Consider the following 24759-nt stretch of genomic DNA (forward strand, 5'->3'; position numbering starts at 1 on the left):
AACACAAAGAACTGAGAATTAAGAGTTTTCCTGTAACTGAATTTACCTCCATACTATGGCTAAAATAGTATTAAGAGCTTGATTTTGCTGAATTTGATGGTGAATGCCTGTAATCCCAGTGGCTCGGGAGGCTGAGAAAGAAGGATGGAGAGTTCAAAGCCAGCCTCAGCAAAAGTGAGGCACTAAGCAGCTCAGTGAGACCCTGTCTCTAAATAAAATATAAAATAGGGCTGGGGATATGACTCAGTGGTTGAGTGCCCCTGAGTTCAATCCCTGGTACCCCCCCCCCCCCGCCCCACCAAAGAGCTTGATTTTGTTCTAAATAAAGTTTTTTTTCTTATACTCATTTTAATTCCTAGTAAACTACCATCCCGTAGTAACACAAATCAGAGATTTTGATATGAACAGGTCTTGCAAGGATTTCAAGAAATATTAATACAAATATATATTTTAGTACAGAGTGTTCTTGTGAAACCACCAGTTAAATGGCTTGAAGATGAAGGAGGCCCTTTACCTGAATCTCCTCTGTGAGTAAATCATTTACTTTATTTATTTTCCTATTTTTTGTGCACATATCAGAATTTATTTATCCATATATTCATGCATGGACATAATAAAATATTTTAAAAGTAGTATTACATCTAGTTTTTTTATACTGTTTGAAAATGAACTGATTTTACATTCATGTCTACTGTTGTGAAGCACTAGGGTATATTGTTTTAATCATATTTGATGTGTTTTGCTTTTTAGAGGACTAGATTATTCCAATCCTTGGCATTACAACTATGTGCAGGCAAGAAATCAAATAGCATCTGATTTGCACATTGTTCATCCAACTATGAAAATATTACTGGACCTTGGTTATATAACATTTGCTAATACAGTTTTGCTGGATGTAACAGGAATTAGGTAAAATCCTATATTTATTAATTATCATTCTAAATGTATCCTTGCTTGACATTTTGACTGTATAATTTTTAAACTGACTCATAAATCTTCAAAACACTTCTTTAGATTTTAGAACTAAAAACAATTGTCATCAATAATTGTGTATGAAAACCAATGTCTTTTGCTTCAAAATAGATATGTTTTTCCCTCAAAAATAGAGCTAAAGGCCCAATTGATTGTGAATCACTAAAAACTGATCTGTCCATTCAAGCTAAAAAGGCAGAAGAGAAGATAATGAACACATGGTATCCACAGGTTATAAGTCTCTTTACCAAGAAGGAGTCACTAGAAGGTATTAAGCCTGAAAAATTGGATGCATTTTATAGTTGTGTTTCCACACTTATGTCAAATCAGGTAAATACATTTTATGTATCTTAAATGATAGCATTATTAAAATTATTCAATATTTTAGATAACATTCTGTTAAAACAGTGCTGAGTAATTATTTTGAAATAAATTAAGAAAATATTTTTATTGTAATTTTGTTTATATTTATCAAAAAATAATTTTTGAGGCAATCTAAAATGAGAGATGATTGGGGATATAGTTCAGTGGTAGAATGCTTGCTAGTAAGTGTGAGACCCTGGGTTCCATCCCTAGAATTGTAAAAATAAGTAACTTAATAAAAAATGAGGAAAGTCTAGAATTATGTGCCAATATTATGAGTGATTAACTTGGCTCATTCTTAAAGGCTGAAAGCTAATCATCTCTATGAATATGTTAAGAAAAGGACTATTCTAGTAATACATTTTTGAAGTCATTAAATTCCAAGTTGATTGATTTTTTTCTCATTTTGTTCTCATTGAGTCTTGGTTCAAAATGTTATTGATTATTGATCACCACTCCTCCTTTTCTTCCCGCCATCTGGGGATTGAACCAGGGTGCTTAACGACTCAGCTGCCTCCTCAGCTCTTTTTATTTTTTTACTTTAAGAGAGGGTCTCACTATGTTGCTGACGCTGGCCTGGAACTTGTGATTCTCCTGTCTCAACCTCTTGAGTTACTGGGATTACAGGCATGTGCTACTGAACTCAGCTATTTATCATCTTTGAATGACAGAGAACATTAACTTCAAACAATTATATTTATAGGCTCCTCAAATTTTTATTACTGTAAACATAACAATCCTAGAAAAACAGTTTTGATTAAAAACTTTCTCTTTTGGTAAAGATCTCCAAAGATTCTATGAATTTTGTATTGTTTCTTTAAAAGGATAATATGTATGTTTAATATCTGTATGTATTACTGTAACTATTATATATGGTTTCCTTTCCACCTTTACTCTCTTAAAGGGACTAATTATTTGGTGAACAGTAAAGAAATGCACGTTTTGAAGATCATTTAAATTTATATTCATCTGTTGGGCTACATTTCCAACAGTTGGTTCTCTATAAGATTGCATTTTTTATACTTAGAAATATATTGTGTAAATACCAAGTTGCAGTGGCTTCAACTTCACCTAACGAGTGTGCTAGATCTCTGACTCTCCAGAGAAAATAACCACCTAAGTTCTGGTGTTTGATGATTTCTGTGGTGTAAATATTCTCACCCTAATCTCTAGTTTCTTAGTGTTTAACAACTGGATCCCATGATTCTTGAATATTTAATAATTGGCTTTTGTAAAAACAGGAGCTCTAGCACACCACTTCTTATGTGCATGCCACGCTGTTACAACACTCACTTTTAAGGGTCAGCCCTGCCTTATGCCCAGTATTTACCATGTTATTTGATCTTCTGGAATGTTTTATGTGCCAGGGACAGACTTACTAAAGAATTTGGAAAATTCTCTGTTGCCATTTTCAAATTGTTGATATTCTATTTAAAAGTATGATTTGCGGGGCTGGGGCTGTAGCTCAGTGGCAGAGTGCTTGCCTTGCACTTGTAAGGGACTGGTTCGAACCTCAGCATCACATATAAATAAGTAAAAAAAAAAAAAAAAAGGTCCATTGACAACTAAAAATATATAAAGAAAAATGTGGTTTGCATATATTCTTCTGTTTATTATCTTAGACTATTTATTAAAAATATATTTGCTGAATGGTAATTCCAAGACTTATAGATTATAGTGATTTAATTATGTAAAAGAATTTAATGATTTTAATTAAAGATTGATTTTTGTACTTTATAAATTAATAGCAATTTATAATATCATGCAGCTAAAGGATCTCTTAGTAAGGACTGTAAAAGCATTTGTAGAACTGTTTGACTCAGAAAATCAACAAAGATTGCCAATATTTAAGATGGAATTGACATTTGATGATGATAAAATGGAGTTTTATCCTACCTTTCAAGATTTGGAAGATGTTGTTCTGAGTGTGGTAGAACGAATAGCTGAAACTCTGCAGGTATTACATCATCCTTACCTATCACGTTTCTTTATATAGCTCTATTTAGGAATTTTAAATTATTTGAGTTGAATCTTTATGAAACTTTTATATGCATAAAGTGCTTTAACTTTGTTTTATTTTCTTCCCTTAATTATTTTATTTTTAAATATTTTTAGCTGTAGATGGACACAATGCCTTTTTCTTATTTATTTATTTTTATATGGTGCTGAGGATTGAACCCAGTGCCTCACATGTGCTAGGCAAGTGCTCTACCACTGAGCTACAACCCCATACCCCCACAAGTTATTTCAAATTAGAAAGTGCTTTCTCTTTGAAAATGTCTCCTGATTGAAAAGGACATTATCCTTGTTTGAGTTTTTTCTTATATTTATGAACTGAATTTTTGTGCATGTCTCATTTCCCCTATTGAATTATGAGGTGTTTTTTTTTTTTTTTTTTTTTTTTTTTTGGTCCTGGGAATTTAACTCAGGGGCATTTTACCACTGGACTACATCCCAAACCCTTTTTATTTTGAGACAGGACCTTCATAAGTTGCTGAGGCTGACTTTGAACTTGCAGTCCTCATGCCTCAGCCTCCCAAATCCCTGGAATTACAGTGTGTGCTGCTATACCTGACTGAATTGTGAACTTCTTAAGAACAAGGTCTAATTTCTAGAGCTGTCTATGTAATCACATTGACATTATAATAAATAAATATTTGTGGAATGATGTAAAAATAACCCAACTTAAGTTTTTATATTGGATTGCAAGCTAGTGTCACTTTTAAATTATTACTTTGAATTGAGTTATTTTTTCTTGGACTATGGAAATCAGAATTTTTAAAAATATAGAATAAAAATCTCCATATGGATCAATTGCACATATAATTAGTACATATGTTTTTATTTGTATTTGTATTAGAATATCCAAACAGTACCCTCTTGGCTATCAGGAACTTCAACACCTGTAAATCTTGACACAGAACTTCCTGAACATGTGTTACAGTGGTCTCTTAATACATTGAAGGTGGCAATACATCAGAACTTACAAGGTGCAAGGAAGCATCATGAGACATATGGTATATTTGAAATATTTAATATTATATGTCTTTTTAAACACTTAATTTTAACTACAATTTGATTGGATATTTGGTTATCCAGGGTTGTTAAGGAAGACCCAGAACTGAGCATAGTTACTGCTTTTGACAAGAGTCAAGGATCAAACCTCCCAAATTTGAATTTTATTGCCTGGTATAAATGATGAATGTTAACAGAAGAAGAGAACCCAGTGTTCCACGCATATGAGGCAAGCGCTCTACTACTGAGCCACACCCCCAGCCCTTCCATTTAAAAAAATTTTTTTTAGTTACAGATAGACAAAATGCCTTTATTTAAATAAGGAGGAAGCTAAATCAAGGATAAAACCAAGATAATTCTTGAAAACAGTTTTGAAAAGCCTGGGGGAAAATTTTCTTGGTGTGTAGTCTCTCTAAGTTTGTTTGAGGTCAGATAGATAATTGTTATTTGGCAGTCTATTATTTACTGGTATCATTTATATCACTAAGTTATTTTAAAAGCCTCAAATACTCTGTTGCCCTTATTAAAAAATATACTTAACTTCATTTGCTTATTAAGTCTTTTATTTTATTCTATCCATTCTTTTCAATTCAGAAATCTATGTATATGCATAGTATATTAATAATAGTATATGAGTAGTCTACCCTATTTTATGATCATATAAAGAAGCATTTTACCTTTTTAAAAGAGTATTATCAAGATTTTAATTGGCTTATTAATTTTCAGTTGAAAAATATAATTGGCTCCTTGATGGTACTGCAGTTAGGGTGATACAGAATTTTCAGGCAGAAGATCATACTTTTGATGAATACACAGAGGTAAGTAGTAATTCTGTTTTTTGTTGACGCTTTTTGAATTTCTCTTTAAATTATTCTAGGTCTAGATGTTTTAATTAAGTTAAATAGAATTTTTATTTTAAACACCATTTTAATAAACTAATTGGTTAGTGTTGTTTTTCTTAGTTACTCATTTACTTATTCATTATTTTAACAAAAAAAATCCCTATCATATTCAGATACCTCCTAAGATTTTGGTGATTCAGAAATAAATAATACATAAATACTTTCTTCAGGAGCTTAAATCTGGCTTGAAATCCTGATATAGAAAGAACTAGTATGACATAAGATAAATACTGGAACGAAGAGATGGTCAAAGTATGGTAGAAATACAGAAGAAGGAATGATTGCTTTTGCTTTGGAAAATTGAAGGATTCATAAAAAATGAAAAGAAATGAAAAGTGAGCTAAGCTTTGAAGTAGATGTTAGATGCAGAAGGAAGAGGGTAAAGCATGAACAAAGACCTAAAGTGTTCAAAGGTTTTTAAAGAACATCAAATAAATAAAAATAATGAAAGAATGGGCAACAGGAATACTGTATGTGGCAGATTTAGAATATGATGAAGTTGGAAATGTAGGTTGGATTCACATGGGAAATTCTTTTTTCTTTTCAATTTTTTTTAGTTGAACACAATACCTTTATTTTATTTATTTATTTTTATGTGGTGCTGAGGATAGAACCCAGCGCCTCACATGTGCTAGGTGAGTGCTCTACCACTGAGCCACAACCCCAGCCCCTGGGAAACTCTTGATCAAGACTTTGGACTTTGTTCTGAAAGTTTTTAGCCATGGAAGTAATATACTTGGAGTTGAGCTTTAGGAACTCTAGCAGCAATGGGGGAAAAGCAACTGCATAGAAAAGATTCCTATCTCCTCAATGGACCTTATTCTGTTGGTTAAAACTGAGCTTATTTTTCTTATTTCTTCATCTTCTCTCTACTGACTGTTTAGCTTGTACTTTTTTTTTTCTTTTGTGGTATTAGGGATTGAACCTAGAGCCTTCTATATGCCAGGCAAGCATTCTACCACTTTTTTTTTTTTAGTTGTTGATGGACCTATATTTTATTTATTTATATGTGATGCTAAGAATCGAACCCAGTGTCTCATACATGCTAGGCAAACACTTTGCCACTGAACTACAACCCCTGGCCCCCAGCCCTTATTTTTAATGTAAAATATATAAATTTTAATTATTATAATATTTTAGAATAGAAAATTTTAAACATATAGAAAAGTTGAAGGAATTTTATAGGGAATACCACCTAGATTTTAGCATTTTACTGTATTTGCTTACCCACACATTTATTCATCAATTCATTCCCTTTTCTATCCTTCATTAATTTCAAGAATGAATAACTTTTTAAAAATCAACTTTATTGAGGTTAAGTTTCCATACAATAAAATGTATTTATTTTAATTGTACAGTTACATGAATAATGGGAAATTTACACACCCATGTAACCATTACCAGAATCAAGATATATAACATTTTCACTACCTCAGAAAGTTTTCTTGCTCTATCCTTGTCAATTTTTTCCATGCAGACCTCAGGCAACAGCTGTTACTTTATATCTTTCTTTTCTAAAGTTTCACATAAATAGAATGGTATGTACATACTTTTTTTGAGTCTGGTTGCTTTTATTAACATACTTTTTGAAATTTTTCTATGTTATCTGTATCCTTGTTTTTGAGTAGTATTTCACTGTATGAATATATGATTTGTTTAGTTATTCATCTTTTGATGAACATTTGGGTCATTTCCAAGTTTTTGGTTATTATGAATAAAGTTACTACTGTTTTTTGTGTATAAGTCTTTGTGTGAACATAATGTTTTCAGTTCTCTTCTGGGATTTGGATTGCTGAATGGTATGGGTATTGTATCTTTAACTTTTGAAGGAACTGCTAGTTTTTTTTTCAAAGCAATTATACTATTTACAGTCTTACCACAGAGTTCCAGTTCTATCACATACTTTCCAATCTTTGTCAGTCTTTTTAATTTTAGTCATTTTTGTTATGTGCACATTGGAATCTCATTGTGGTTGTAATTATCATTTTTCTGATGACTGAGGGTGTTGAGTATCTTTAATGTGTTACTTTTCATCTGTGTATCTTTTTAAAATTAATGTGTTCTGATAGTTTCCGCATTTTAAATTGGATTTTAAAAATGTTATTGTTGAACTATAATGGCTCTATATTATTGGGTGATATTATAATAATTCTTATTGTTGAGTTTTAAAGGTTCTTTATATATGCTGGGTAAAGTTTTATAATCTGAAATATATTTTTCAAGTATTTTCTTCTAGCTTATAACTTGGACTCTTCACTTTTGAATGATGCCTTTTAAGGAGCAAACATTTTAAATTATAATGAATTTTACCTTATCAATTTTTTTCTTGCAGAGTCATGCTTTTTGTGCCCTAAGAAATATTTTCGTACCCTGTGATCATAAATATTTGCTTCTATGTTTTCTTCTAGAGGTTTTATAGTTATGGTTTTTACATTTAGGTCTATGATCAATCATAAATTAACTTTTTCATGTGGAATAGGATATGGGCCATGGCTTGATTTTTTTGTTGTTGTTGTTGTTTCCATATGCATATCTAGCTATCCCATCGTTGTTTATTGAAAATATTATATTTTCCCTGTTAAACTATCTTGGCATGTTTGTTGAAAATCACTGTCTGTATTTGTGTTTCTTAGTCTATTTCTTAGTCTATTCTTTTCCATTGATTTATATATATATATTTTGATAATCATTCCATTTTATTATTATTTATTATTGTTAATCCCTTACTGTGCCTAATTTATAAATTAAACTTTATTATAAGTATGGGGGAAAATGTCTGTGGGATTCAGCGTTATCTGCAGTTTCTGGCATCTGAGGAATATCTTGGAATGTATGCCCCACAGATACGGAGGAACAACTATAACTACAGTTGCTTCAGCCTAAAGCTATAAGAAAACAGTCCCAGTTTCTTCTTCTGTGAAAACATGCAGCTTGTCATCCTCCCCTGCAGTTTGAGCTTTTTTGTTGTTGTTCTTTTTAGTTATACATGACAGTAGAATGTATTTTGACATATAATATATACAGGGAATATAACTTCCCATTCTGTGGTTGTACATAATGTAGAGTTACACTGATCATATATTCATATATGAACATAGGAAAGTTATGTCTAATTAATTCTACTATATATTTATTTTTATTATAGTACCACAGTCTTGATTTCTGTAGTTTAAAGGTAAGTTTTAAAATCACATTATATAAATTTTCCAACTGTGTTCTTTTTCAAAGTTATTTTGACTCTTTGAGGTTCCTTCACATTTTCATAGAAATTTTAAAATAATCTGCTGATTTCTAAAGAGGCTAGCTAGATTTTAGTTAGAATTGCTTTGAATTTTTTAATCAAATTTGGGAAGAATTGCCATCTTAAAATTGAATCTTTCAATACACAGCCATAGTGTATATATTAATTTATTTTGACTTTCTTTAATGCCTCTCAACAATGTTTTGTAGTTTTCATTGATTTTACAAATATCTTGAAAATAACAGTTTTCATTTTCATTGATACTATATACAAACATACTTTTGACATTTTGATCCTACAACAGCCTTTTTTAAAGATTCCTTAGGATTTTTTTATATATGTACACAATATAAACCTTTTTTATTTTTCTTTTCCTATCTGGATCTTTTGTTTCTTATGTTGCTTTTTTGGCACTGTAGAGGATTGCCAGTAATGTTGAATGAATAGTAGCAGTGAGAGAGGACATTTTTGTCTTATTTATGATCTTATGGAAACATATTCAGATTTTTACCATCAAAATGTCTTAGGTATAGGTTTTTTGGTAAATGCTCTTTATCAGGTAGATGAAATTCCTTTCTAATCCAGGTTTGCTAAGAGGGAGGTAGGTTCATTGGTTTTTGAATCTTTACTTTTTCTGCATATATTGAGTAGATCATGTGGTTTTTCTCCTCTTTTCTGTTAATGGTTTGAATTACATTTATTAATGTTTAGATGTTAACCCAATGTTGCTTTCCTGAGATAAACTCAAATTACTTCCAGAATTTAGTGGCTTAAAAATAACAAACCTTATGGAGCTGGGATTGTGGCTCAGTGGTAGAGCACTTGCTTGGCATGTGTGAAGCATCACATATAAATAAATGAACAAAGTAAAGGTCCATCAAAAAAATTTTAAAGAAATCCAAACTTTATTATTACAGTATTTGTGGGTCAAGAATCCAGCTTGGCTTGGCTAGGTGCCAGGGTCTCAAAGTCTCTCATCAGGTTGCAGTCAACCTGTCAGTTGGAGCTGTAGTTTCATATGAAGTCTCATTTGAGAACAGAATCATGCTTCCAAGTTCACTTAGGATTCAGTTTCCCATAGACTGTTGAAGTTCTGATTCTGGATACATAACACATTTAGGATTAAATTTCCTTGATGAACTCCCTTTATTATTTTGAAATGCCCCTCTTATTCCAGAAAAATATCCTTAATCTAAAACCTGATATAAATACTCTCTATATTTCATTTTTAAGAAAAGCTTTACTAAGGTGTAATTTACACATTATGCAATTCAATATTTTAAGTATATTTATAATCATTACAATATGACTTAAAAATATTTAAAAGAAGCTCCAGGCCCAGTAGCTATTATTCCCCATCCCAACCTCAGATCCTAAACAATTACTGATATGTTTTTCTGTGTTTATGTTTGTATATTTTTTTTAAGAGAGAGAGAGAGAATTTTCTAATATTTATTTTTTAGTTTTCGGTGGACACAACATCTTTATTTTATTTTATTTTTTATGTGGTACTGAGGATCGAGCTCAGTGCCCCGCACATGCCAGGTGAGCACGCTACTGCTTGAGCCACATCCCCAGCGCAATGTTTGTATATTTTATTATGAGTATAATTTTGTAAAATTATGTTGTGTTTTGTTCCTGGATTCTTTAGTATATTGCTTTCACGGTTCATAATTGTTATAGACTGAATCTTCATAAGGTCATGAAGATTTACTCCTATGTTTTCTTTGAAGAATTTTATAGTTTTGGCTTTTACATTTCTATCTTTGTTCCAGTTTGATTTGATGAGTTAATTTTTACATATGTAATGAGCTAAAACTTTAATTTCATTCTTCTGCACATGACTCTCTAGTTGCCTCATCACAATTTTTAAAAAATTATTTTCAACAAGGGTACCATTGGATAATCCTCATACCCTTGTCAAAAATCAATTGACCATACATGCAAGGTTTTATTTATGGCCTCTCAATTCTATTCCATTGATCTATGTTCTTTCCTTGATTGTTTTTGCTTTGTAGTAAAATCTGAAATCAGAAATTACAAGTCTTACTGCTTTGTTTTTTAAAGATTGTTTTGGTTATTCAGAGTCCCTTCCAATTTCAAGTGAATTTTAGAATCACTGTCTCAATTTCTTCAAGTAAGTCAACTGGAACTCTAATGGGGATTGTGTTGAATTTATATGTAGATCAATTTGAGGATTTAGGCATCCAAACAATAGTAAGTCTTCTAATCCATGATCATGGAATATCTTTCCATTTGTTTAGATATTCTTGAGTTTCTTTTAATAATATTTTATAGTTTTCAGAATGCAGATTTTGCTTTTATTTTGTTAAATTAATTCCAAAAATATTTAATTTTTTGATGCTATTTATTTTTAGATTATTTATTGCTAGTACATATAAATGCAATAGATTTTCATGTATTGATCTCGCTTCCTGCAAACTTGCTTGGCTTGTATATTAGTTTGAATAGTTCTTTTATTAGGGGATAGCTTAAGATTTTCTATATATATGATCAGATCCTATTAATAGGATATATTACATTAATTGATGAAAACAACTTTGCATTGCTGGAATAAGTTTCACTTTGTCATGATATATAATTATTTTTATATGTTGCTAGATTTAGTTTATGATATATTGTTGAGTTTTGTGTCCATCTTCATAAGAGATACTATAGTTTCTGTTATTGTGATATTATAGTTTGTCTGCTTTTTATTTCAAAGTAACACTGGTCTTAAAAACTTTTCAAAAATTTTTGGAAGAATGATTGGTATTCTTTTTTAAGTGCTTAGTATAATTTATTAATGAAGGGTCTGGACTTTCCTTGTAAATAGTTTTTGGGTTATTAATTCAATTTCTTCACTTTTCATAGATCTACTCAGATAATCTATTTTTATCACATCAGTTTCAGTAGATTGTGTCTATATAGAAATTTATATATTTCATCTAAAGTTATGTAATTTATTGCATACAATTATTCATAATATTCCCTTATGATCCTTTTTATTTCTGTCAGGATGTCCTCTTTCATTTTTCTTTCTCTTACAAAAATTAACGTTTATTCCACCTTTGTGTTATATTCCTGGATCCTTCACCAATGTTACTTTAGGAAAAAACAAAAGCAAAACAAATGAGAAACTGAAATCAGAGTCACTGATGTTATCAAGTAGGGAAACAACTAAAATCTAGCCACCATCATCAAGAGAACAGCAAATATAAAGCTGTCAAAAGAAACAAAGAAGGGCTCTGGATGTGGCTCAAGTGGTAGCACTAGCTTGGCATGCGTGAGGCACTGGGTTCTATCCTCAGCACCACATAAAAATAAAATAAAGATGTTGGGCTGGGGATGTGGCTCAAGCGGTAGTGTTGTCACCTGGCATGCACAGGGCACTGGGTTCGATCCTCAGCACCACATAAAAATAAAATAAAGATATTGTGCCCACCAAAAACTAAAAAATAAATATTAAAAAAAAGAAACAAAGAAAACTGCTAAAAAAAAAACACCCCTGTATGCATCATATTCTTTCAAAGCAGCAAAATATGTCCCTGCATACAATGGAATGTAAACTCAATTATTTTCCTTTAAGGTATAGAAATGTAAGTTCTTTTGAATAGTATGAATGGGTAAAATGTGTTTGTAATGGTAATTCAACTAAACTAATTAAGAGTGGGCCAGGAACACATATAGGGCTTCTGGGGATGATGTATCTGTAATTCTTTGATTGGAACAGTGGAAACACTAATAAAAATTTTCAAAAATGAACAAAAAAGTACAAGACAAAGGCAAATGGGACTTCTTTTATATCTTAGCAACATTCAGATGGAATCAAATTTGAATGCAGTCCACTCTGCTTTTAAAGAAGTTTTGGTTCAGTTCCCATTTATGGATTCCTTGATGCAGTCTCCTAGGAGACTACTCAGAAGGTGTCTTAAACAACAAACTTGTTTTTAGTGGTGGAGCTGCCTTAGTAGCTGTGTCAGCATGGAACTGATAACTAATCACTGTCTTTGGAGGAAGTCCTAACCTTTCCTTGTATAGTCTCTCTATATGTGTAGTAGCCTCTCTTTTCATATTTAGTAGTCCATATTGCTATCTTACCATCTTTGGCTCTAACTTTAACAACAACTCCACAAACATCATCACTATAGTCATCAAAAGATTCTACAGTAAGGCACAGCAGGTCACTTCATCTTGGCCGTTTGTTCAATATAATGAGCCATCTTCTACCCTGTTTGTATTTCTCATCTTCCCATATAGGATCAATACCATCCTTAAAAAGTGAGTAGTCACAGAGAGGCATTAAATTACTAGACAACTAGTTATGGTTGTGGAGAGCCCAAATGGTCTTCAACAGTATCAAACTTAGAGATCAGTTAAAAGTTTGCTTGCCAAGTTACTTTAATCATTTTTTAAAAATGAGAGTGCCCATCTACTCTGTAAATGTTTTATACAGTATTATGAGTTAGCAACCTCCTGATTATTAGATTCTGTTTTCTTCTCTTCTGTAGGCAGATGATTAGGAGTAGAGGTAGTTTCCAGTTCCACAGATGCTGTCTTAGATTGATCTGATCATACTCCTCTTCTATTTCTGATTACAGTAATTTGCATCATCTTTTATCTTAGTCACTGCAGTTAAAGGTTTGTTGATTTTGTTGTTCTTTTCAAAGAACTGATTTTGGTTTTATTGATTTTTTTCTTCTTTTTTTAAATATTCTATTTAATTTTCACTCTAATCTCTTATTTCCTTTATTGTACTTGCTTTATTTTTTTGTTTGCTTTAGTTTTTCCCAGGGACTTATGGTGGATGTTCAGGTTATCATTTGAGAACTTTCTTCCTAATATAGGAATTTATAGATATATATTTCCTTGTAAGCACTGCCTCAGTTGCAGCCCATAAATTTTTATATAGTAGTTGCCTTCATTTGCATTAATCTCAAAGTATTTCCTGATTTTCCTTTTGATTTATTTTTACCAATAATCTAAGACAGTTTAATTTCTACACATTTGTGTTTTTTGTTGATTTCTAACCTCATTTCACTTTTGTTAGAGAAGATACTTTGTATTGTTTCTACCCTTTTAAATTTACCTAATTTTGTTTTATTTCTTAGTAAATGGTGTATCCTGGAGAATGTTTTCTGTGTACTTGAAAGAGTGTACATTGTTTTTGTTGGGTAAAGTGTTTCTTATGTCTGGTACTCTAGTTGTTTATGGTGTTGGTCAAGTCTTTGTTTCCTTTTTGAGCATCTGCCGAGTTGTTCAATCCATTATTGAAAGTGGGATATTGCAATCTTCAACTATTTTGCAATTGTTTATTTTTTTTTTGCTTCATTTCTCTCAGTTATTGTTGCATGTATTTTAGTATTCTGTTGTTAGGTGCAAATGTGTAAGTAAATGTTATATATCTTGCTTGTGGATTGACCCTTTTTGTTATTTTGATGTGTTCTTCTTTATCTCTAGTTAAATTTTTTTTGAGGGGGCAATACTTGGGAGTGACTCTCTGGTGTTCTACCATTGAGCTACATCCCTAGCCCTTTTTATTTTTTATTTTGAGATAGGGCTTCCCTAAATTGCTGAGACTGGCCTGGAACTTATAATTCTGAATTACAGGCGTGAGCTACCATGCCCTGCCAATTTTGTTATCCCAAAAGCTCAGAATGCTGAGGCAAGAGGATTCCAAGTTTGAGGCCAACCTTGGCAATTTGGTGAGATCTTTCCCCAAAATAAAAAGAGTTGGGAGTGCATTTCAGTTGTAGAGTGCCCCTCAGTTCAATTTCAATAAAGAAAGGGAGGGAGGGAGGGAAAGAAAAAAAGAAGAAAGAAAATTATCCCTTTATTTGGGTGTTAAGAAATTTATAACCAGTATCTTCGATATTTGGTAATAGCAGAATGTCTCAATTTTCTCTCCTTTTAGATTATTTTGAACCAAAAAGTTTCTTACATTTCTTTTCCTAAATATTGAACTAGAATCATTAGTGAGGCATCAGTAATGATAAAAGCAAATATATATTAGCTACAGAAATTGTCACATGTTATAGGTTTCTAAATGGAGAGGAATGAGTTGGCTCTGGGAATAACTATTTTTAAAAAATATATAAATATATAAACTATTTTTTAAAAATATATAAATATTTTTTTAAAAATATTTTTTAGTTTTAGATGGACATAATATTGTTATTTTATTTGTTTATTTTTATGTGGTAATGAGGATCAAGCCCAGTGCCTCACACATGCTAGGCAAGTGCTCTGCCATTGAGCTACAACCCTAACCCTAATAAAATAATTATCGAGGAAAATTTCACCTAGTGAAATGCTTTAAATGGCATCATACTGGATATTTATTTACTAGTAGATTGACAAACTACTTAGTGAAAACATGGGTTAGAAAAAGATTTATGTTGGCTGAAGGTATAGCTTTGTGGCAGAGCATGTACTTAGTGTCTCTGAGGCCCTAGGTTCAATTCCCAGAACCAAAAAAAAAAAAAAAAGATTTATGCAATGAAAGGAAAAATTTTATTTATTTAGCAAAAAAGAAATGAGTTTATATTCATGATTAATAATTTCATACAGTGCAATATTATAAAATCACTGATGATTAGAAAATTCTAAGCATTTTTTTCTTTAAAAACTCTTTTTTTTAAGTTTATAGAATCATTTTTCAGTCTTGCCTCAGAAATAATGCTGTTGCCTCAGTGGATGCATTACCCTATGGTGCGTTTAGATTGTGAAGATTTGAAGACAGGCTTGACAAATAAAGCAAAAGCCTTTGCAAATATATTATTAAATGACATAGCCTCAAAACACAGAAAAGAAAATGAATGGTAAGTAGAATTAATTACCATCCTCAGAATAATAGGGCCAAAAGAAATATTTTGCTAAAATAATTCTCATTTAAAAAGAAAAGATTAACACAGAAAGTACTTACAATTTCTCCTCATTAGCTGCTCTCCTAAGGAGGTTCCTTTTTAGTCTCATTGGGCTGGGTTCTTTTTGTCTGATACTGTTTGAGACTGGTTTTAAGGCAACTCAGGATTGAAGAAAAGAAAAGAAATTGAAAGAAGTCAGTGTTTGAACACAGGAAATATGGCAATAAAAAGGTGATATATTTTCTGTAATACTGGGAAGATCTGTAATCATTCCTTACCCAAATATTTATTCGTATCACATAGCTTATTTTTCTTTTTGTGAAATGGAGACAGTGATAATAATTTGTAGGGTAGCTATAAAATTGGATTCATAAACTAGTGGCCTATTAGCTGTGTGTGTCATGCAGATATGTTTTGTTTTTCTCACATTGTTTTATTTTGTTTTAAAAAATTTCCATTTCTGTCAACATTTCAAAATTTAGATCATACACAAAGCTCACATGCCCCCAACCCACTAGATTTCCTACTTTTTTAAATAAAAAGGTTAAGACTATGCCATATTGGGCCTGCAGTGGTAAAAGGAACTAAGAAGTGACTTTTCTCTTTAGATGGGAAATGTGTCCTGTGTTTTGTTCACCAGTGGTCGAGCAACTCATCAAAATTCATTTTTTTTTGTTTCCTCTCAGCCCCTGCAAAATTTGAGTTTGTATCTTCTATAAAAGTTAAAACTAATATATGTATAATACCTAGCTCAGTGTCTGACATATGGTAGGTACTTTATAGATGTTAGCTATTATGTTTATCTTCCCAGAGGCAGAGTGCAAAGAGTATGTATTTTGGAATCGGACCTGAATTTAAATCCTGGCTCTGCCATTAACTAACTATTATGCGGGCAAGTTACTTGATTTCCCTGAGCCTCAGTTTTCTACTATGTCACCTATGAAGAATACCTAAAATTACTGTTATGATAACAGATAACATTTGTAAAGCATATAGCCTTATGAGTGACATAAAATAGTCATCCAATACATACTTTGAAATGAATATACAAATGACTGTCAGAAAGCGAAATGTTTATCAGGTATACTTAGGACAAAAACATACTACACAAAACTATAAAGTTCTGCATGATCTGACTCCTGCTAACCTCTCCAATTTCATACCAGGTCCTCTCCCTTGGCCTGTTTACTATTCCTAGCCAAATTTAATGCTGTTTCAGGGCCTTTGTTCTTGCTGATTTTTCTTCCTGAAAGCTCTTTCTTGATATTTGCATGACTCAGTTTTCTTCTCTAGCTTTGAGAGAGGCCTTCCTTAACTACTCTATATAAAATAGGTCCTTTCCCTATACTCCATCATTCCCCCCCCACCCCCACTTTCCTTGCTTTATTTTTTCCAGATAGCACATTTTTATTACTTAACATTATGTGTGTTTATGTGCTTTTGACTCTCTCCTTAGCTTGTATATAAGCTTTATTAGGGCAGGGACTTGGTTGTATATGCTTCTGTTTCTCTAGTGCTTAGAACGTTGTAGGCACCCAATTCTTTATTAAAGGAACAAGTTAATTCTTCCACATAATATATATGAAATACCTGCATGAACTAAGATTTATTTTTAAAATCACATCACTTTTATACTTTTTTTTTTGGCATGGCCTTTTCCCCCTAATATGTCTGGTAGTAACATGATAATACAGGTATTTTAAAGCACAAGATGACAATTCTATAAAATGTTGTTTTAACTCAGTAATTGCTATAGGGTATCCAAGACATTCATACATAGGATATTAAAAGAGAATTATAGCATTAAAAATATAAATAAGGAGGCTGGGATCATAGCTCAGTGGTTGAGCGCTTGCCTTGCATGTGTGAGGCACTGGGTTCAATCCTCAGCACCATATAAAAATAAATAAATAAAGATATTGTGCCTATCTACAACTAAAAGAATATTTAAAAGAAAGAGATAATGATTTGATATATTTAATTCCTATATGGTCATGTTTCACAAAAGGCACTAATAATTAAACTAATGATTATAGTTACTGATAAATGAGAGTATACTATGTTTTAGACTCTTTATATTTTTTATTGCATTACAACAATATCTAGCAAGATTAATAGCTTAATTTAAATAAAATATGGAAACCAAGTCTTAGAGATTTGCTGAAGTTCACAAAGTTAGTAGAAACTGAGGCAAAATTTAAATTTATTACTGACTGATATAGAAGGTATGTTTATCTTGGTAGTGAAGAGGGTTGAAGTGATTACTAGAAAAAAAAATTAAATATGCCATAATTTCACATGAAGATATTACATAATTTTATAGACTTGTATACTGAGTTATATTAGACAAGTTTAAATATTATATTTTAATGAATTAACTAATTATTTTTAGGATATTCAGTTCATATTTTATGCTAATCATAATAATACATGTTTATTGAACATAAAATTAATTACCTTAAGAATAGTAACACAGAGAATCATGTCAGTATTTGCAGTGAGTTTGAAGCAATTAAAGATCATGCATTAAAAGTCCCTGAAACAACAGAAGAGATGATGGATCTGATATCTTATGTAGAAAAAGCCCGGACTATAGGAATTCAAGAGTTGGCCTTAAGAATCCAGGTAAGAATTGTAATTTATATATTAAAAAAATTTTTTTTCATTGTGAAATATGATATACATATTGATAGTATGTAAAGTGTAATTGAAAAACATTTTTGAAGTGAGCATCTATGTTTCCACCAACTAGGTCAAGATAAAATAATATATATTTATAAACTTTCATATATAATTTTAATTCTATATTTATATTTATACGTATGTATTGATATATGTATTCCAGTGGTAATCCTTACCCTCAACTAAGTCCTTAACTTGGAACTAAACCTAATATACCCATAACCATCAGTCTTTTATACAAAAATTATTACGTTGAATACCCATATATGTTTTATGTTTATAAACATGTATGTATGTACCCCAATGCTAAACAAAATCCTACTCATAAGTTTTCATATATATTCAGTTACATATTCATAAAATATATCTAAACAACAATGTAAACATCCATCTCAAAAAATTATCTATATAAAAATTTGTATACATTTAAATATTTCCATGTATATTTTTACATATATATTTATATTATATTCATGTAGTTGGATAATAATATTAAAAACCTAAACTAATGCTAACTATTTTTCTATACTTATTCCTATACCTACCAATATGCCTCACAGAAACCTCTATACATATAAACTATAACAATTTACATGAATGTACCTATACATTATGGAATACAGATTCATAAATATTGTTACATATAAGCAATAATACTTTACATGAATATTTCTGTATATTTTGAGATATATATTTATAAATTCACATACAAATTCATATATATGTTCATATATGTTCATTTCTGCAAGCTTACCCTATCATTAACACAAAACCTAACAATTCCTTTTACCATAAACCTAACAAGAGATAAAAGCACATGTTAAGTATATATTTTTATATATAATTTTGCTTATATATTTATATTCATAGTCATATTTACATATATATTTTAATCTATAACCCTAACCACAATGCTAGTTTGTAACTCTGAATTAACCCTAAACAAAAGCTTTCAAATATAAACCAAAAATATTACTTTGAATATCTATATATATTTTCACATATCATTATATACACTTGTGTGTATATATATGTGACTAATGTTAACCATTATCATATCACTACAAGAAACTCAAATCTTCTAAACCAAATTGTAACACATATGAAAATACTAAACATACTCCTGTATATTTACAAATTTATTATGCTTTCTAAAATGTTTATATATACATGCATAAATAACTACCTCTATTTATATATATTCATTTTTATTTGTATAGAAATTGCTACCATATACTACCATAATTCTAACAGTATTCCTAGTATTAATCAACAATTCTTAATCTCTACAGCTGTAGCCCAAATGCACAATTATAATTATAGGTGCTTAATTTAAAAGATTATACAAAGACTTCAAAGCTGTTCTAATTCCACCCTAATTCCTAAATCTAACTGTGCATTTTTTTTTCTGGTGCTGGGGATTGAACCCAGGGCTTTGTGCATGTGAGGTGAGCACTCTTTATATAAATATATATTTATGAATATATATAAATTTATATTTTAAATATATATAAGTATATATTTATAAATATATTATATATATAAAACACACACACATATATAATACATATGCCTATATGTTCTTTACTCAAACATATATATTTATTATTGAAATATGGTTTGTATTCCTGGTCATTATTTTTGGCTTTAAACTTGACCTGATTTAGCTTTTCCTTTAGTGTAGTTTTTCCCTTTGCTGATTTTTATTGTTGTTTTTTATTTCCTCCTTATGGAATATTTTGCAAGAATGTTCTGTAGTGCAGGCTTTCTTGTTGTAAATTCTGTAAAAAAATATCACACACACACACACACATTCATATTAGTTGTAGATGGATACAATACCTTTTACTTATTCATTTATTTTATGTGGTGCTGAGGATCAAACCCAGTGTCTCACATGTGCTAGGCAAGCACTCTACCACTGAACCACAACACTAGCCCTTATAGATTCTTTTAACTTTTGTTTATCATGGAAGGCTTTTATTTTGTCATCAAATCTGAAGCTTAATTTTGCTGTATATAAGATTCTTGGTAGGCATCAATTCTTTCAGAGCTTGGTATATGTTGTTGGAGGATCTAGCTTTGAGGGTCTGGGTTGAAAACTTTGCTGAGATCCAAATTGGTTTCCCACTATATGTAATCTGAAACTTTTCTCTTGTAGTTTTTAATATTCTATCCTTATTCTGTATGCTAGGCATTTTCATTATAATGTGCCTTGGTATAGATCTCTTGTAATTTTGTTCATTTGGTGTCCTGTAAGCCTCTTGTATTTGATTTTCCAATTCATTCTTCATGTTTAGGGAAATTTTCAGATATTATTTCATTGAAGAGATTGTACATTCCTTTGGTTTATATCTCTGTGCCATCCTCTATCCCGATAATTCTTAGATTTGGTCTTTTTATGTTATCCCATAATTCTTGAAGGTTATGTTCATGGTTTCTTATCATCTTCATAGTGTGGTCAACTTATTTTCAAGATTATATATTGCCTGAGGTTCTGTCTTCCAAGTGACCTATCTGTTGCTGATGATTTCTATTGAATTTTTATTTGGTTTATTGGTTCCTTCATTTTAAGGATTTCTGTGTTTTTTTTTCAGAGTCTCTATCTCTTTCTTTTTTTTTTAAGGGGAGAGAGAGAGAGAGAGAGAGGAGAGAGAGAATTTTAATATTTATTTTTCATTTTTTGGCAGACACAACATCGTTGTTTGTATGTGGTGCTGAGGATCGAACCCGGGCCGCACGCATGCCAGACGAGCACGCTGCCGCTTGAGCCACATCCCCAGCCCCTCTGTCTCTTTCTTGAAGTAATCCTTTGCTACCTATATTTGCTCTCTTATCTCTTTATTGGATTGATCAATTATTGCCTGTATTTGCTCTCTTATGTCATTCTTTGCTTCGAAGATCATTTTAATTATGTACATTCTGAATGCCTTCTCTGACATTTCATCTACTGTGCTGTCAGTGGATTCTATTTTTGTAGCATCTTGGTTTGTTTGGGGCACTTTCTTCTCTTGTTTTTTTTTTTTTTTAGTTGTAGTTGGATACAATACCTTTATTTTATTTATTTGTTTTCATGTGGTGCTGAGGATCAAACCCAGAGCCTCAGATGTGCTAGCCAAGCATTGTACCGCTGAGCCATACCCCCAGCCCCTTCTCTTGGTTTTTCATGTAGTCCATGTGTCTTCCTCTCTAGCAGTGCAGATCCAAGATATTATAGTTTCTATCCTATAATCTTGTAGTGTCCATGCAGGTTACCGATACCTTACCTTTAAGAGGGAGATCCATATTTACAGCACTCAATGCAAACAATATGCAGTATTAAACTATATAGCTCCTATTTAGACAATTACAATTTTGTTGCAATAAACAGAAATGATGTGTTTGATTAATGTCTACAATATAAATAGTAGGTTTGGATAAGGGTCTATAGTTTCTGATGGTGGACAAAGAGAGAGTAGTGTGTGTGTGTGTGTGTGTGTGTGTGTGTGTGTGTGTGTGTGTATAGGATGTGGGGTTTATGAGGCAGGAGGTAAGAATATAGAGGTACTAAATCACAGGAAGAGTGCAAGAGGAATTAAAAGACATAGGCTAGCAGGGATACATCTAGTATAACCAAGCCTGCAGGGACCTTGGTGATGGTCTTCCAGGTCCCGGATGTTGTCTCTAGATAGAAGCAGGCATGTCCCTACTTGGTGGTGGTAGCAGCGTCAAACCTGTAGGTATCTTGATGTTAGGCTTCCAGGCCCCAGCTATTGTCTTAAGATGGAAGCTGCCTCAACTAGTGATGATGGTGGTGGCAGTAGAGGTAAACCAAGATGGTGGAGGAGATGTCCCAATTGGAGGCCACCACTTTTGGAGATGGGGATGAGAGGGCAGGATGAGGTGGCATTGGGTAGACTGTTTGGACATACAGCACTGTGGAGTGCAGTGCTATGGCCGCTGCTGCCTTCAGGTCCTGTCTGTTGTCCCAGGGGGTTAAGGAGGTGGCTGCAGTGTCCAAAGATGGAAGCAGACGGGAGAGCCGCGGTTGGTAGATGGGGGCCCATAGCACTGTCGCTCTCCTCCTTCGGTTGCATTGGGCTGGGATCATTGCTCTCCTTCCCTTCCTCCTCTGTGCTTGAGCAATTGCTCTGCTCCTTATCCTCTGTGGGCTGGGGTCACACTGCTCCTCTTCTTCTACACACAGCTTCATATACATTTTAGAATCATCTTTTAATGTTCCAGAAAATTCTGTTGGCATTTTGATTAGAAATATAGTAATTAAATGGGTGATGAGAGAAGTGACATTTACAAGATGAAAGCTGATTCATGATAGACCTTTTATTCATTTATCTCCTCTTTATTATCTCTTTTTTATAGTTTTCTCTGTAAAAGTTGTATACATTTTTTGTTAGATAATTTCAAGTATTTAATATCTTTTACATTTAGATGGTCTTTTAAGTTTTTCATCTTCTATTCATTGCTTGAATAGAGAAACATAGGTTATTAAAATAAGGAACAGACTTTTTTAGAACAGTTTTAAATTTACATAAAAATTGATTAGATAGTACAGAGTTCTCTTAATAGCTCCCCTTCCTGAACACACTTAATTTCCCCATTATTTACACCTTACATTAATATGGTACATTTGTTATAATTAATAAACCAATATTGACACATTATTATTAAATGAGGCTGATGAAGTTGATTCAAATTTAATGTCCTTTTTTTTGGTTCCAGAATCCATCTCATCCATGATACCACATGGTATCTAGTCATTTATCCATAGAGGCTTCTGGGGCTGATAGTAGTTTCTTCGGCTTTTTGTTTGTTTCTTTTTGATGACTTGAAAGTTTTGAGGAGTACTGGTTATGTGTTTTATAGGGTGCCCTCTATTAATGTTTTTACTTATGATGAGACTTATGTATGGGGAGTCTTTTGGAGGAGGATCACAGAGTAAAGTGATCTTATCATATCAAGGGCATATATTATTAACATGACTTGTCTCTGTTGATGTTGGTTTTGGTACCTGGTCAAACTAGTGTTTGTCAAGTGTCTTTACTCTTTTACCCCATTCTCTTTTGTTCTCTGTCTCTTTTTTTATGGAGTGTACTGGAGATTGAACCCAGGGGTGCTTTACCATTGAGCTACATCCCCAACTCTTTTTAAAAGTTTTTCATTTTTCATTCAAATGAGTCTGTTCTCAAACTTGTGATCCTCCTGCCTCTGCCTCCTGAGTCACTATAATTATAGGCATGCATCATCAGACCCAGCTCATTTTGTACTCTTTGGAAAGTCACTATGTACAGTCCATACTTAAGAAGTGGGAAAGTATATCCTCTCCCTCCTTTAAGATGGAAAATCTGTATAATTTGTTTGGAATTCTCCTATGTCTGAGATCTGTCTGTATTCCTCCATTTTTAAATTTATTCAGTCATTTATTTATATCTGTGGACTCATGGATATTTATTTTATACATTGGACTATAATATAATTTATTTTATATGCTAATTTAATATCCATCACCCTCAAGGATAACTTTAAAATGTTTCATTATTAAAAAATTTAATATATTTTTAATTTCTTGATTTTAATAGTTTATCTGAAGATTATTCTGGAATGTCTGTATTTATCATCATGTAACTTTTAAATAATTGCAGTCTTATTTCTGTCCTTATCAAATATTACACATTTCTTTTCTTTTTTTCTTTCTTTTCTTTTTTTTTGATGCCAAATATTGAACCCAGGGACACTTAACCATTGAGCCACATCCCCAGTACTTTTTATTTTTTATACAGGGCCGCACTAAGTTGATTAGGGCCTTGCTAAGTTGCTGAGGCTCGCTTTGAACTCATGATCCTCTTGCCTCAGCCTCCCAAGCCACTGGGATTATAGGCATGCACTACCATGACTGGCCCCTATTGCTTTCATAGATCCATATATTGTGCTATCGTGCTATGATATTTAAGAATTGAAATTCAGATTCAAATGCTAATTTAAAGTTTAGATTTTACATATTATATACATGTACGTGTAATGTATATAGAGATATAACTTTAAAAATTAATTCTTATAGTTCATTATATTAACACAGTAAAAGAGGAAAACATCTGTGAGCATGTGAGCATCTCTATAGACATAAAAGTTAAGTGTTAAATAATATTTAATACCTACTCATAATAATTTTTAAAAAGCTAGTAGTATATCAACAACAGAAGGGAACTCAGGAATTTAATAAAAGTACCTATTGAAAATGTACAGTAGATGTCACATTTAATAGTAAAACCTGGAAAGCTTTCCCTTTGAAGATGGGACAAAGATGAGAATGCCTGCTATTATCTACTGCTATTCAACACTATACAAAGCCAATCTCAGTAAAAGTGAGGCACTAAGCAACTCAGTGAGACCCTGTCTCTAAATAAAATACAAAAATAGGGCTGGGAAGATGGCTTAGTGGTCGAGTGCCCCTGAGTTCAATTCCCAGTACCAAAAAAAAAAAAAAAAAAAAGAATAGGGGATAAAAAGTATTCTTCTTTAATCAGATAAATCTGTTTTAAGTTTTTTTTTCCCTTTGCCATTCTCCACAGACTCCTTCTGAACTATTGCTATAATGTTAAGTAGCCAAAAAGATGACAATATTACTGAAGATGCAAAGTAAAATTAAAGATAATAAAATATTTATCACAAAAGACTAAAAATATTATTTTGATTCTAGAAATAAAAAGAATTTAAAAATCTT

General features: G+C 31.7%; 1 protein-coding gene and 1 pseudogene across 3 annotated transcripts in view; one reads left to right on the forward strand and one right to left on the reverse strand.

Annotated features, from left to right (window-relative positions):
* The window catches only part of Dnah12 (dynein axonemal heavy chain 12), a 260099-nt gene that overhangs the window by 23452 nt on the left and 211888 nt on the right, over nucleotides 1-24759 (forward strand). For all 3 annotated transcript variants that reach the window (XM_040289787.2, XM_078038350.1, XM_040289797.2), the window contains exons 8-15: nucleotides 455-527; nucleotides 751-909; nucleotides 1107-1302; nucleotides 3104-3292; nucleotides 4196-4352; nucleotides 5077-5168; nucleotides 15136-15314; nucleotides 17849-17984. In XM_040289787.2, coding sequence (XP_040145721.1) covers nucleotides 455-527; nucleotides 751-909; nucleotides 1107-1302; nucleotides 3104-3292; nucleotides 4196-4352; nucleotides 5077-5168; nucleotides 15136-15314; nucleotides 17849-17984 — 1181 coding nt within the window. The remainder of the gene's footprint in view (nucleotides 1-454; nucleotides 528-750; nucleotides 910-1106; nucleotides 1303-3103; nucleotides 3293-4195; nucleotides 4353-5076; nucleotides 5169-15135; nucleotides 15315-17848; nucleotides 17985-24759) is intronic.
* On the reverse strand, nucleotides 12425-12796 carry LOC101959375 (eukaryotic translation initiation factor 4E pseudogene; annotated as a pseudogene).

This window comes from Ictidomys tridecemlineatus, chromosome 2 (assembly GCF_052094955.1).
Source record: "Ictidomys tridecemlineatus isolate mIctTri1 chromosome 2, mIctTri1.hap1, whole genome shotgun sequence".
Classification (NCBI taxonomy): Eukaryota; Metazoa; Chordata; class Mammalia; order Rodentia; family Sciuridae; genus Ictidomys; species Ictidomys tridecemlineatus.